General features: G+C 34.8%; 1 protein-coding gene across 3 annotated transcripts in view; it reads right to left on the bottom strand.

Moving 5' to 3' along the window:
• CNTN5 (contactin 5) overlaps positions 1-15542 on the bottom strand; it is a gene marked incomplete at its 3' end in the record, with an annotated part of 796845 nt that overhangs the window by 364307 nt on the left and 416996 nt on the right. For all 3 annotated transcript variants that reach the window (XM_079928800.1, XM_079928801.1, XM_079928802.1), the window contains one exon: positions 13152-13355. In XM_079928800.1, coding sequence (XP_079784926.1) covers positions 13152-13355 — 204 coding nt within the window. The remainder of the gene's footprint in view (positions 1-13151; positions 13356-15542) is intronic.

Raw genomic sequence — 15542 nt, 5'->3', positions numbered from 1 at the left:
ATAAGGATATAAATTCAATAACCTTGAAGGATAAGGGGAATCTTAAAATATCCACCGTAGAGTTATTCAGTTTTAGACAAATTAACTGAGACAAAATGTGAGAATTAGTTCAGGAGAAAAAAAATGGAAGGAAATCATTTAAAATGATTCATAAAGAGACAAGGTTATTTTTAAATACCTTATTTGATGCTCAGAGAAAAATCAGGTAGATCATATTAAGAATAGCAGTGCAAAGTAAGATAAGGAGAAATGGTAACTGTAGGATAATAGGCATCTTATTAATAATAGGAAGATTGTCTAAATAAAGTGAAAAGACCTATGTCACCTATGACAGCTCAATTATGAGAACACTCCTACAAAAACAGCATATTAATCTAAATTTCAATAATTACCTTAAAGGTGATCTAAAACTATGAATGAAATACATTTCAAATTATTCCAGAAACAATCGACCAACTGCAAAAATACTGTGACTGACAATCACTATAAAGTCACAGCTGCTTATGGAGATAAAAGAAAATGCCAGATGTTCCCTCACCTGCCTGGACATAAAATTTCCTAGTGAAGCAGTCAAAAATGAATACCTCCAATCTCCACTGCAGACCTACTAAATCAGAGTATCTAAGGGAAAGACCCAGGAACCTGAATTTTTACCAAGATTCTTCCTAACATAATTCTGTATAGTCTTTCATCCACCTTTTGTCTGGAAATCCTGTCTGGTACAAAGAAGAGCTTAAAATATATGAAGAGGTATGTAACATTAAAAAATTATACTTAGCAAGTAATGATTAGTGCAACAGTTCTCAATTGTTCTTAATATATGAAATATCTGGGATATGTCATGAAAATGCAGATTCCTAGGATTTATAGGCTGAGGACAACTTGCATGTAGATCTTAAATTACATCTTTCACCTAATCCTGTCTCTGAAGGAATAGCAGGAATAGAACAACCCCACTAATGGAGTCCAGGTGGTACATTTGAAGACCCAGGTTCTCCTGAGACCTCCCAAGGATGCAGCCTTAATTCTTAAAGACACTGCACAGTCCACACCTTACAACATTTAGTATAACATTAAAAATGCTGGTTTTTAGGACCACTCCAGAAATTCTGATTGTATAGATCTTGAGTATGGCCCAATATTTCCATTTTTTACAAGAACCCTAGATTATTCTCATTCAAGTGTTTGAGAATCACAGTATTAAATGCTGGCCTATTAGATGTAATTTTATAGATTTCCAAAAGCTTTTGATAATTTTATTAATAAATATTATTTAAAATTAAACAGACAGTGAATAGAAATAATATGAAGGAATATGTTTTGTCATGGCTGGTGAAATACCTTAGGTATGGGAAGCAACATGTTGGCAAAATGGAATAGTCCTCTGGGGTTGAGTTAGAGCTGGAATTTGCTGACTATTTTGTAAATTAATATTGGAATAATAAAATTCCAAAGTTTTAGATGGCACTGAGCTCTACTGGGTATTGAAATATCAAGCTGGCAAATATCATTTGCATGACGATATCATAAAGTTGTGGGTGGGTATTATGAAAGTGGCAGATGGATTTCAATATGGACAAACATAAGAAAATTCTTTTAGAATAAAATCTAAACCATACTTATTATCAGGTACATTTTATTCCTGTTTATTGTAACTAAAAAGTTGTGTGATTTTAGGCAAGTCATTCAAACATATGCAGTCAGAGCTAGGAATTAAAAGTGTATCTCAAAAAAAGAGAACAAAAAGAAAAGGAATTGAGTCAGAAAATTCTGGAGCAGTTTTTGATTGGAGATATGACTGAAGACAAGTGATAGAATATAAAACTTCTCCCAGTGCTACTACCCCTCACCCCAACCTCTATTAAAACCTCAGTTCTAGAATTGAGTTTGAATTTACACAGTAAACAACAGCAGCAACCACAAACAATACAGTAATCGAAACAGTCTAGGAAAGTAGTTCCTTACTGCAACTACCCACACACTAGTGAAATGCAGTGGCTCTTGTGTCATAAATACTGTGTGAATCACTAATTTTTACTAAAACTTACTATGTATTAGGCATTGTTCTAATCGCTTTGCATTTATTAATGCATTTAATCCTCACAATAATCCTATGAGAAAAGTATCCAGGCTATCCTCTGTTCAGATGAATAAACTGAAGCACAGGCAGGTTAAGTCTCTTGTCCAGGGATAAAGTAGGTGGTAAATCTAACCCAACTTTGTGACTGATTTACTTTAAACAAAATTAATAAAAATACATTCTAATTTAAATCTCTGTAATGATGCCACTCTCATGAACTTGCTTTCTGATAGCTTCTGTGAATTGTAGGAAAAGTCATTTGAAAGCCACTGATCTAAGCAAGAGGCAAAAAGTGTTGTAAGTAGAAGTATAAAGAAGGGGATAAATGAGAATGAAATTGCAGGTGTAGAATTCATAGGGCTTGCCAAGCCTATGGGTTATGTATGCAGTCACAAGATTAGGAGGATTCTAATTGATCCAGAAATATTTGTATTAGATGTTTAGAAGAAAAGTGATCTCACTAACAACAGATATCTGCTGAAGAAGTTAGTTTGTGGGAAATTCTAAATTGGAAACAGAAATAGAAGTGTCCACTAAAGACAAATATTTAGAAATATAGATGGGGCACAGGAGTAGAATTCTGGAGGAATACCTACATTTGGAAGGATAAGTTTTCTTAAGTCCTTTAGGGAAAAATGTTAAGTGTAAACAAACCAGACAAATGGGTGAATGGACACATCCAAACCAATAGCTAAGTAGAATGATTGATATGGGGGCAGTTTTTTGTGTTTTTTTTTTTCCTTTAACATATTTATTGGAGTATAATTACTTTACAATGTTGTGTTAGTTTCTGCTGTATAACAAAGTGAATCAGTTATACGTATACATATATCCCCATATCCCCTTCCTCTTGCATCTCCCTCCCACCCTCCTTATCCCACCCCTCTTATCCCACCCCTCTAGGTGGTCGCAAAGTACCGAGCTGATCTCCCTGTGCTATGTGGCTGCTTCCCATTAGCTATCTAATTTACATTTGGTAGTGTATATAAGTCAATGTTACTCCCTCAGTTTACCCCAGCTTGCCCTTCTCCCTCCCCATGTCCTCAAGTCCATTCTCTACGTCTGTGTCTTTATCCCTGTCCTGTCCCTAGGTTCACCAGAACCATTTTTTTTTAGATTCCATATATATGTGTTGGCATACGGTATTTGTTTTTCTCTGTCTGACTTATTTCACTCTGTATGACCCACTCTAGGTCCATCCACCTCACTACAAACAACTCAGTTTTGTTTCTTTTTATGGCTGAGTAATATCGATTGTATCAACGTGCAACATCTTCTTTATCCATTCATCGATATGTGTCGATAGACACTTAGGTTTCCTCCATGTACTGGCTATTGTAAAGAGTGCTGCAATGAACGTTGGAGTACATGTGTCTTTTTGAATTATGCTTTTCGCAGGATATATGCCCAGTAGTAGTATTGCTGGGTCATATGGTAGTTTTATTTTCAGTTCTTTAAGGAACCTCCATACTGTTCTCCATAGTGGCTGTATCAATTTACATTCCCACCAACAGTGCAAGAGGGTTCCCTTTTCTCCACACTCTCTCCAGTATTTATTGTTTGTAGATTTTTTGATGATGGCCATTCTGACTGGTGTGAGATGATACATCATTGTAGTTTTGATTTGCATTTCTCTAATGAGTAGTGATGTTGAGCATCTTTTCATGTATTTGTTGGCAATCTGTAGATCTTCTTTGGAGAAATGTCTATTTAGATTTTCTGCCCATTTTTGGATTGGGTTGTTTGTTTTTATGATATTGAGCTGCATAAGCTTCTTGTATATTTTGGAGATTAATCCTTTGTCATTTGCTTCATTTGTAAATATTTTCTTCCATTCTGAGGGTTGTCTTTTCATCTTGTTTATGGTTTCCTTTGCTGTGCAAAAGCTTTTAAGTTTCATTAGGTCCCATTTGTTTATTTTTGTTTTTATTTCCATTTCTCTAGGATGTGCTGTGATTTATGTTATAGAGTGTTCTGTCTACGTTTTCCTTTAAGAGTTTTATAGTGTCTGGCCTTACATATAGGTCTTTAATCCATTTTGAGTTTATTCTTTTGTATGGTATCAGGAAGTGTTCTGATTTCATTCTTTTAGATGTAGCTGTCCAGTTTTCCCAGCATCACTCTTGCTTCCTTTATCAAAGATAAGTTGATCATATGTGCATAGGTTTACCTCTGGGCTTTCTACCCTCTTCCATTGATCTATATTTCTGTTTTTGTGCCAGTGCCATACTGTCTTGATTACTGTAGCTTTGTAGTATAGTAGATTGAGGAGAGACAGTGAAAGGTACAGAGGAACCTATTCAGGGAAGTCTTCACCCAGGTAAATCAATAAAATAAAATATTTTCAGGTTTAAACAGATTTTCATAAGATGTCAAGAATGAAGAATACTGAGAAAAAGCTGGTGAGTTTGATGAACAGATACTTGATGAATTTTGAGAAAACACCTTGAGCAGTGTGGTGAGGTTAAATGCCAGATTGCAGACCATGAGATGAAGAAAGGAAGTATAGCAATGGAGACAGTGTGTGTAGACTAGTCTGACAATAGGAAAGGAAGTCAGATTAAATTACTGAACATACATTTTCCACTCTTAAAAAGTAATTCAAAGTTCATGGTACCTTTCTTATGTTAAGAATGATATATTCACCATTACAATGTCAGTTATCAAAACTTTACATCCTTTGGGATTTTATTTCCTGAATGACAATAACAAGTTTTCATGTGGGAAACCAGAAAAAGCCTAAATTAGATTCATATTTAAGAAATTTATCTTATTATTTGTAAGCACTTATTAACTAATTCTTCAAAGTTTCTAAGACATATTAAGGGAGTTAATAAAATGATGCACATTGTTTTTCTTGAAAAAAATTCTTATTTCCATAGATAGAAGTTCAAATTGTTTTCATAAGTCTGCTTGAGGAGAAATTGAATTGTGTGAAATGACTGATTGTCAAGGACATCTGAGAAAATTATTAATTTTATTCAGAAATCTTCCAATGATTTTTTGAAGTTTTTATTTAATTTGTAGCATATCAAGATTACAAGATTTCCAGAGAGACGCATAGCAAAATAAATAAAAGATTAATAAAAGCCAAGTAAGTTTCTTATATTCCTGCAGAACTTGACAAAAAACCTTAATGCTATTCAGCTTCTTTCACATAGATAAATATATTCTAGTAGGAGTTTTCTTTCACAAGCTTTCCCAGTTCCTTTGGAACAATCCATAAATTGAAAATTCTGAACAAAGATTAAAAGAAGAAAAAGTCTCCTGGGTTTAGGGTATAACATTTAATACCCACTAAAAAATTTAGAGGAGAAAAGGGAAATCTAAGAATACTCAAGGCCATTCCAATTGCCATATTTCCTGTGATAAACTGATCAGGAAATAAGAATGACTTTGCTGCATCTCACTGTTTGCTTGGCAAAACCAATTCAGGTACGAGAAATAGAGAGAATAGCACAGGATCCATTCAGTCTGTACTTTATCTGGAGCAAAGAAAACAGAGAGGATTGGAGTGAAGCAGGTATATGTTTTAAGTGATGTTTATTCCATCAAACGTTGTTATTTCTGATTCAGTGACTGTGATCTTGGGTGCTGAATTACCAGCTGAATGCTGTTTAACAGCCAGTTCTCTGGGGTTGGAGGACAGTGAGAACTCTGATATGTAGCCTTTGCTACTTTTTATGTTGTAGATACTCCCATCATGGTTGATCTCAAGCTACCAAGATGTGAAGAGATGCACAACCAACTCCTGTAAGCAGGAACAAGCCAGTTCCAATACACTGCTAGAATAGCCATGAATATTCCAAAAGATAAGTAAGAAAACTGAATTGCTTCAGATTTCTCTTTGATGTTTGTATTAGTTTTCTGTGCCCTTGTATTAAGATCCTTAATCTCATCTGCAAAAATCCTTCTACTATATAAGGTAACATTCAAAATGTCCTGGAATTAGGATATGGACAACTTGGGGTCATTATTCAACCCACCACCATCTTCAAGGGTATACCATTTTTTATATTCTTCCATTGCTCTTAGGACCTGTCTTATTCAGTAGTGAATTAATGGGGTTGATTCATAAATTATGTAAGTATGCGATTCTGTGCATAATTCCCCCAACACAATTCTTAGTTTAAAAATAAACCTGTTGTCTACATATACATTCTTAGCTGATGACTTTGTCTGTAGTTCATTTAAAATAAATGCCATCAGACTTCCCACCACCAAATATTAGGTTATCTGCATCTATAGTCTTTTTTACTTTTCTCCCCACTGTGACAACTGATGAATTCTCTAACAAAGGTCAATCTTTCTGCATACATTCTGAATCTATTCCCATTCATTATCCAAGTTACTTCCTCAATTCTTTTTCTCGCTCCTGCCCTATCCAACTCCAGGGGTGGCAAAGGGCCCCAAGGACTGTTTTTATTTTTCCTTTTCTTTTTCTTTCATTTTTTTTTATTATACCCTCTGTGTCACTTTGGAGTCACTATAGCCCTAGAGAAGGGTCTGAAAAAATGCTGCCTTAGGAAGGAGTGAGATTTTACAGGAGAAGATTCCATCTGGACCAGAAGAGGAGTGGGGAACCTGGTGCTGTACACAGTGAATTGTGGGAAAATGCTTTGCTCTATCTCCCTGAAAAAGTGAACCTATTATCAGAATGTAATGTTCTTTTCTGTCCCTAGAGATGCATTTAATATCTTGTATGATATTCATAGACCAATTTAAACTTCTTTTGGTTTTTAGTTCATATTTGTTTCTATATGTTTTCATTCTTTTCACTTTAATACTTGTAAAGTTTTTAGAACAATGTCTCACATGTACTAATTCATTATAAATGTTTATTGACTAAAAATAAAATAAAATAAAAAAGTCTTCAGAATTGGGCTGAGAATTCTAATGAGAGCAGAAATGAAAGTATGAGCTTGCTATGCATCAGACCGAGATAGTGAGACCTTGAAGGGAGACCAATACAGTAGTGTTGAAGGAGAGGCAGAGGTGTGTCGAGGGAGAGATATAGAGTTGTAGGAATAAAAACTTGGCAAAAGAGAGAAGTTGTTAAAGGCGGGTGTTTAATAAATTTTTCTGTTTTGCAGAATGCTGCCTCCACGTTCATTACCCTCCAAACCATTAGTAAAATTCTGTATTACCTATAATAGTTTTGGAGCTAGATTTGTTTGTTTTGTTTACAATGCAATGACCTGTGAGATTGGCTCCATGGGGCACTGGACAAGCAGACAGATCCTAGGATGCTTGGTTACACTCAGTTTTTAGGGTAATATCTTCCCTCGTATTATATTGTAAGTTACTTAAGGACAATTATTGCATTTGTTTTGCCCTCCATTATATCCTCACTACTTAATGAATTATCTGACACATAAAGGTATGCAATATACATTTGTAAATGTGTGAAGATAGTTTTTCACAGTGCCAGCAGAGGAAAAGCCGATCATGTCACTCATGTACTTCCAATCTTCTAAAGCTCCCTGCTCTGTATTTTGGACAACTTTTGTGTGTTTGAATGATCTTGGCCAAAATTTTTACTCCTGCAATGACCGCTGCAACCAGGTCTGTGTAGGTGCAACCAGTTTCACTCAGCTGCAACTTGAGGGCATCCTGTAAATGCACGGGAGTTAACTGTCTGTGGAGTCACCTTCAGGGATGGAAGACCATTGATATGTCTGCCAAGGAGATTATTCTGAGCCTTATTTCATGAAGCTCTGGTCCTGTGCGACCAAGCTCCAGCTGCCTGTAGAAGTGGTCATCTCCATAATGCAACCTCCCTTTTCACTAGTTCATTCCTCAAACCCACTCCATTCCACACTCCTGCTCTCTGTGATAAATTTCAAATAAACTACCTACAAGCGAATTTAGTTTCAAGCTTTGCTTTAAGAAGATCCAAGCCAAGACATTTTTCCAATAGTTTATATAGTAAAATTTTATTTGTCCTTGAAGGGAAATAATTTGCCTATGTATATAACCTCTGTTATTTTTAGAAAGGCCTACTTTTTTTCAAAGAAGTGTAAAAACACAATATTCTGAAATGATTTTTATAGCTAACTCTATGGTCACAGCAGATTAAATGTAACTTTTATATTCAAACCCCTGCAGAGGTGTTTGTCAAGTTTGAAGGAATAACCATTATAATGCCTGTCTCTGCAATGAGAGGTTTGTAAAACCCAGCAGGAATTGTAGCTGACTGTGATGCAAATACTGGAATCATCCACAATCATATTCTATTTTTATTTTCAGACTAAGTGTTTAACATAAGCCACCTACTTGGGAAAGCATTCAAGAATATGTCCTTCCTATAAACATAGTTTTCAATTTTTTTTTTTTTTTGAAGAGAGATCAAATAGTAATAATAGATGTTTTTTGAATTAAGAACAATTCTAGTCTAATTGATGCCTTCCTAGAATAATTTAAATTTTTCTGCTTTATGCATATTATCCTGATATGAATTCTATAACCATTCAGTAAGCTCAGTAATTTTTAATAGAAACTGCTAATTTAGCATTGCATATAAACGTTAAGTCTGAGAAGCTTGGACATTGCTGTGTGTTTCCCAGTTCTGTAGAATTGGTTTCCTTTTGAGGTGAGGGTGCGGGTGGCTGGGAGAGGTGGGTCGACAGTCAGCTCTGCTTTGATGTGAGGGCAAGGAACCGGCTGTCAGGCTGCGGACACTCATGTGCCAGAATGAGAAGGTTTTGCATTCTGTGCCACTATTCACATTAAGAACTTTAGCTTTCCAGGGAAAGTTCACTCATGTTGTTAAAAGAGTTGTTAAGAGCCTTTGGTCTTTTTGCACGTAAGGACAGGGAAGAGAACGGATTCCAATATTTCACTGAAACAGATGTTCAGCATATATACTTTCAGTCCCCCTTTGGCCCCATTTCTTATGCTCACCCTTAGCTAACTGTGATTTCAGAGCTTTTTCAGGCTTCCACTGGGCACATGGTTTTTAGCCCTTTCCTTAGATCCCTTAAACTTTATTCTAGGTTTTAGTTACTCTGCCTGTTTAATCCTTAAACTCACGTCCTTCCTTATTCTTCCAGAAATATATCAAAGTGTCTCATTTGTTAATGAAATGCTTCCTCTACTCATTGATGACATGAATTTCTTCTTACAGGGTCTCAGAAGGGAGACAGGAGACAAATACAGGCACCCAGTCCACCATCTTGAGCTGCATGCCCACTTCTCCTTGTTGAAACACTCATTTTTCTTGGCTTCCTTGATACTACACTATTGTTTTTCCTATTATCTCTCTGACTTTTCCTTCTCATTATCCTTTGTAGGGTTTTCATTTTTAACCTTTCCAAAGCGATTTGGACTACTCAAGGCTTGTTCCTAAGCTCACTTCTCTTTCATATGCATTTTGTGGGCTTTCTTAACCACAATAATAGTTTAATTTATCATTTGCATTGTGATGACTCATGTTCATATTTCAACACTATTATTGAAACGATGAATTGTATTTATAGAGCAAAATTTTAAGAGAAATTACATCCAAACTGTATCACAATATTATTTTCTTGTTATATTCAAAGTTTCACTTATGAAAAGCATGTCTAGTAGAGCACACATATCTACAAATAGCTTAAAAATCTGTAACAATATGTATTGAAAGATAATTATATAGTAATAACTTGTTAACATCTATTTGTTTTAAGCTTTTACAGTTAGTCTATGGGAAAGTTTAGAACACTTGGTTGCATTTGCAGGAGAGAATGTCAGAGTAAATGTGGAAGACAAAAGGACATAAAAGTAGTATAGGAAAGGTAAAGGAAAAAGTAGGACTAAAACTATCACTTTATATAATAGAAAGTCAAGAATTATTTTCAAGAGTTAAAAGGATAATAGAGATTTAAGCACATTGTCAAGGTTAAAAAGGAAACAACAGAAAAATATTGTTTAACTATAAAAGAGGGGAGGATAGAAGAAGCAGATGTACATCATATGAGTTATTGTCTAAACTTGATTAAACAAGAAGCACAGATATTTCCTAGCATTATATGAGAAACTCATGAAGAAAAATAGGAGAAATTATAAAGTTAGCTTTAGGGAGTAGGATTGGATGGAAGGGAGGTGTGTGGGTTTGCTTTTTCTTTCCCCTTCTTATCAGCACTTATAAACCACTATATTCCTTTGATAAGTGTGTATTACTATGATAAAAAGTAAAAATTAGTAGACAATCACCAAGAAAAAATAATCTCAGATAATTTACAGAAAGAAGAAATATGAATTTTCTAACTTCTCTCACAAAATCTTAAATAAGACTGTCATTGAATGATGTAATTGAAATTTAGCAGGTGTTTTCCACCTGTTTCTTTTTAACTTAAATGTTAACTTTAAAATAACAGTTTTATTTTACTTGTGTGCATTGCTTTATTGAACCTTTCATATAGTACTGCACAAATAATGATTTTTTGGAAATATAGATGTTTGTAAAATAAAAATAAGTCAACGGTTTCAACTGCTTCAGTAAATTCAATTAACATGACTAAAAATATTTATTAGTTTACTGACACAGTATTGGTTACATAAGAAACAATGGCTAACAGTGTGATGTTCTGAAAAGGCCAGTGGGAATGAAAATCAGCAGTCAAGGATGGAGGGATTGGTTTTAATAGTAGGAGGGACTCTACTGAGGGTATCTCTACTGAAATTACATAAGGGAAGAACAGTATGGATGAAGATGTATCAATAGTTAGATTTGAAATTCCATTAGTAGGAAAGTAAATTTGATACTTAAATAGGTTTTGTAAAGCAGTGGGGAAGGAGGGAGGCTGTCCAGTTTGAGAAATGCAGAGAAGATTCCAAAAATCTTTGAGACAGTTACAAATTAACCATCCACAGAAACTTACTAGGATTGAGTGGCAGTATTGAAGTTGTTGATCATGAATCCCTGGCAGGTGTAACTCTCTAGCAGCTTTCAGATTCCAAGGCAGTCACAAATTAAGGGTATAGTGAGTTCATTGGGAGTGGGGTTTTGCCCAGGAAAAGCAATAGAATCAGAAGGGCAAAGAGTTTAAATAGCAGCAAACAAATTACTCTAATTATTCTTGAAATGTTTGACTATGGAAGGTATAAGGTAAAGTTAAGTGATACATTTGGGCCATGAAATCAAAGAAGTGCAAGAGACTGTTGAACATGGGTCCTGAGCTTTTAAATCACTGGTGAAGGTGGTGTCAATTTTTGTATTCTTACTTTACATGTGTTCCTCTCCCTTGTGAAGCTCAATGTAATGTTTAGTTTTGGTGCATGAAAAGAAGGCAGAATAGCCTACTCAACCTCAGGCACTAACTGAATGTATGGTATTATTACATAAATGGATGGTGTAAATGGAACTAGTCAGCAAAATGTTACAATTTTCCAACAAAGATGCTTCAAATTATTGCATAATTAATGAGAAAATACTCAGAAACTTTATGAAAATGGCTTATAGAAAATCACCTCAATCTAAACTATTAACTAGGTAAGTTTTCTAAATGCATATCTATTTTCCTTTATTCTTTTCACCCTATAGACATTCTTATATAATCTTGAAGTTGGCATAATATACACACAATCATAGCTTTAACTGTATTGATGGAATACACAATGATAACACTTAAATCTCTTTCTCTAGCCCAGTCCTCTCTTGTGCATATTAGGAATATGTATCAGTAGCCTACTGCATATTTCCACATAGATTTCCCATGGATATCTTATCTCAACATAGCCAAAACTGAATTTGTCACATTCATCAATTTCTCAATCTATTTTTTCATCTGTCTTATCGCTTTTCATGAAAAGAATCATCATCCATTCGTTGAACTATGTGAAAGCTTTCTCCTACTCCAGAGCGTCATGTTTAATCATCACATTCTGATAATTCTACCTTCTTAATATCCCAGGCATGTTTTCGACCCTTCAGTGCTATTACCACTGCTTTCATTCTGTCTCTCCTCACCTCCTCACCTCTTGACTGGTTAGTTTCAGTAGCCTCTAAATTGGTTTCCCATTTTTCATCCCTGTTTCCCATCTATTCCTCCATGCCATTACCTAGCAGTGTGACATTTGGAGGTCCCTTCATCTCTTTCAAATTGGCTTCCTCATCTCTGAAATAGATATTGCATTTGTACTCTCTACCTGATAGGATTATAGGATTATTACTAATGTTATATATATATATAAACTCTGGCTATACATTACTGCAGTATATATTCTAAAACTAAGCATATAAAAGACTAGTGTTGAAATAGATTATTTTTTAAGCTTCACAATCCATCAGGATTCTCGAGCTCACTTCTCAATAATACCTTCATAGCTTTTTTATTGCATGACAGAGCAAGCCATATATCATATATCAACTCTAATATAGTACTTGACTTCTTTAAGGCAATGCTTAACTGTAAATGTCTATAACTACAAATCGAGTTTTTAAATTTGAAGACACTTTGGATAGATGGCAATACCTATACTTATAGAATCATCATTTCTACCTGAATTGCACTTAAAAGTTAAAGTTCCAACTGCTCCTATTATTGGAAAGTAATAATAACAATTATAACTATGCCATGAAGTATTAAAAGCTGAATATTCAATTTGAAGGTATCTAAAATTAAAAAGTGATGAAAAATGAACCTGTAAAATACTTGCAATTCATACACATATGCTATATAGAGGCCCTAAAGAGCAAAAAAAGAACTGTGGAGTCTTTATTACAGTTCATCTTTTTGGAATCCCTCTCCCTTTTTGGCATTAGGGTAGTGTTAAGGTTAATATTTCTTAGCTATAGATCATCACTTTCCTATGTGAAAAATTTTATTCTAAGGTATGCATGATCTTAGACTAAAAGTGTAGAGTTTCTAAATATGCCAAATGCCTTTTTATTTTATTTGTGCTAGGTTTAAGTGCTTAGAAGAACACTAATACATCTTTTTTTTAGGTCTTTTTGTATTGAAGTACAGTTGATTTACAATATAGTATGAGTTTCAGATGCACAGCATAGTGATTCAGTATTTTTCCAGATTATACTCAATTTTTCACATTTGAGTTGGCTGACCATTTCAATCCAGTCCATGGAACTTACCATCATTACGGAGAGTGAGTGGTGTTGGAGGACTAAGTACTCGAGCGTTCGTCACTGTGTTTTTCACCAGACAAATATAGCTGCCAACATCTGATGTTTGGACTTTAGAAATATAAAGGTTGCCTGTCTCCTGGGAAATGAACCGCCGGCTGTCTTCCGCCACAAAGGAAGGGAACTCGTTAAATACCCAGCTATAGACGATCTCTGAAAATACACAAAATTCAATTGTTGAAAGACAGATTATTTTACTAAAAAACTCAAACAACAAAGCTTTTACTAAGTATTAGATAGGTTGCAAGATCATCCATATTTGATCCAGATGTCTATATCATTTTGTATTTTATGTTCAATGAACTGTTGCTCTTAATGACTACATGAAGATCTGAAATATTTTTTAAGGATGCTCAGCCTTTATCTATTCATCCATGTACTTATTCATTCAGTTCTAATGTGTGTTTAATGTATTTTAGATGCCTGGCACTATGATAGCACTGAAATTAAAAAGATGAGAGAGACAGTTTTGCATTCTCAAAGACTGGTCTGATGGTAAAGATTTACCCAAACCTATGAAACAATGTGGAATAAAGAAATGGAGATGTATACTCTACTGTAAAGAAGACAATGGAAAAGGGCACTTAAGCCATCATGTTGATCAGCAAAAACTTCTTAAGTTAAGAGATGCCTGAGCTACATTCATTTATTCATTTGTTCAACAAATACTAGTTGTGGGTCTTGATGGGCCAGGAATGCTCTAAGTGGAAAAAAAAGTCTGTGTTCTCATAGAGCTTCCATTATAGTGGAAAGTACAAGAATACACAAACAAGTATTTGTCAAGTGGTAATAAGTGCTATGAAGAAAACTAAAGCATGTAAGACAGCTAGAGAGTGGCAGGGGTGAGAAAGATGCATGAATTTATATTTTAAAAACTCTCTCTGTCTACTGGTTACAGATGAGACAGCGTGAGGACAAAGCAGGGACCAGGAGAAGGGGAAGGAGGAAGAATAATGTCCCCTCGTCTAAGCGGCTATTTTCAAAATAGCCATGAAATATATAAATGATTTGCACTATAATGGTAGTGGCAGTGACAGTAGTGGTGAAGTGATGAGAGGTGACTGGTTCTAGTAAAAATGTGATAGTGGAGTTGATCAGAATTGCTGATGGATTGATTATGAAATGTGAAAAGGAAAAAAAAATGAGTCAAGGAGTAAGGTTTTGGGCCACCACAGTTTTGTGTTATTAGAGTGAAAAATCCAAGAAAGGGAGTAGTAGGAGAAGAGGTTAGAGAAAGTGGAAATTAACCCAAATTACTAAACACAAATTAACATGGTCTGTATGTTGTATTAAGGAGCTTATGCTCTATCCTGGATGTTTTCTAGCAAAGGGTTGACATAAAGATGTACATTAGTAGGGTATTCTGGTGATTCTGCAAAGGTTGGATTTAAGCAAGTGCAAGTTGAAAGAGGGAAAAATAGGACGATATTGCATACTGAAGGTAAGAGCTGGAGAAATCTGAATCAGAACCTAATCATAGCAATGAGAAGGATATTGGCCCAAGAAATATATAGGGAGTAAGACAAATGAAGAGACAAATAGTCCAGGAACACTTTCATTATCTCCCTTGAATGACTGGGAAGAGGATGACACATGAAGTTCAGGATGAAAATAAATGAAGTCACACTGGTTTAAGAAGAAAGATCATTGGTTCACTTTCAGGACATTTTGAGTTTGAGGCAAATCTACATAAGTAGTTCCAGCAATTGGTAAATATGTGTTTGAAGTCCATGAGAGGAAATCTGTGGTTGAGAGTTGTTGGTATGTTGGTGTAACTGAATCATGTAAGTAGATGAGAATAAATACAGTGAGAAGATAGTTTTCTGGAAAGCACAAACATCTAAATAAAGGAAGGAAAATGTTCAAAAGATAAGAGAGAAGGAACCATTGGAAATATTCAAGGGGAATAAAGAAAATGCAGTGTCACAGAGACCAATGCCTTAACAATTTCAAGAGGGTTAAATAATGCCAAATAAGGCAAAAAGGACTTAATGGGAATGTTTATAAATATAATAAAGGAAAATGTTACTTAGGATTGACATGTGGTAATCACTGAATAGAAGATTCAGTAGATGAGTGAAAATCAAAACCAGCTTGCAATTGAGTTAATAGAATATGAGAAATTGAAGGAATTATGTGTAGGCCAATAGCATTAAAATCTCAATAGGCATTAGAATTACCTACGTTATGGCTAAAAGAGCAGATTCTAAGGTCCCCTTTCCACAGAGTCATTTGTTTAGTAACACTTATTACCTGAATTTTTATAAAGCTCAAATGTGATTCTAATCTACAGTGAGGCTTGGGAAGCCTTGTTTTATGCCTTTCTTTTCTTCCTGTCTC

Source organism: Stenella coeruleoalba (assembly GCF_951394435.1).
Source record: "Stenella coeruleoalba genome assembly, chromosome: 8".
NCBI lineage: Eukaryota > Metazoa > Chordata > Mammalia > Artiodactyla > Delphinidae > Stenella > Stenella coeruleoalba.
Note: the sequence above shows the minus strand (reverse complement) of the source record. Positions and strands in the feature narration are given on the sequence as shown.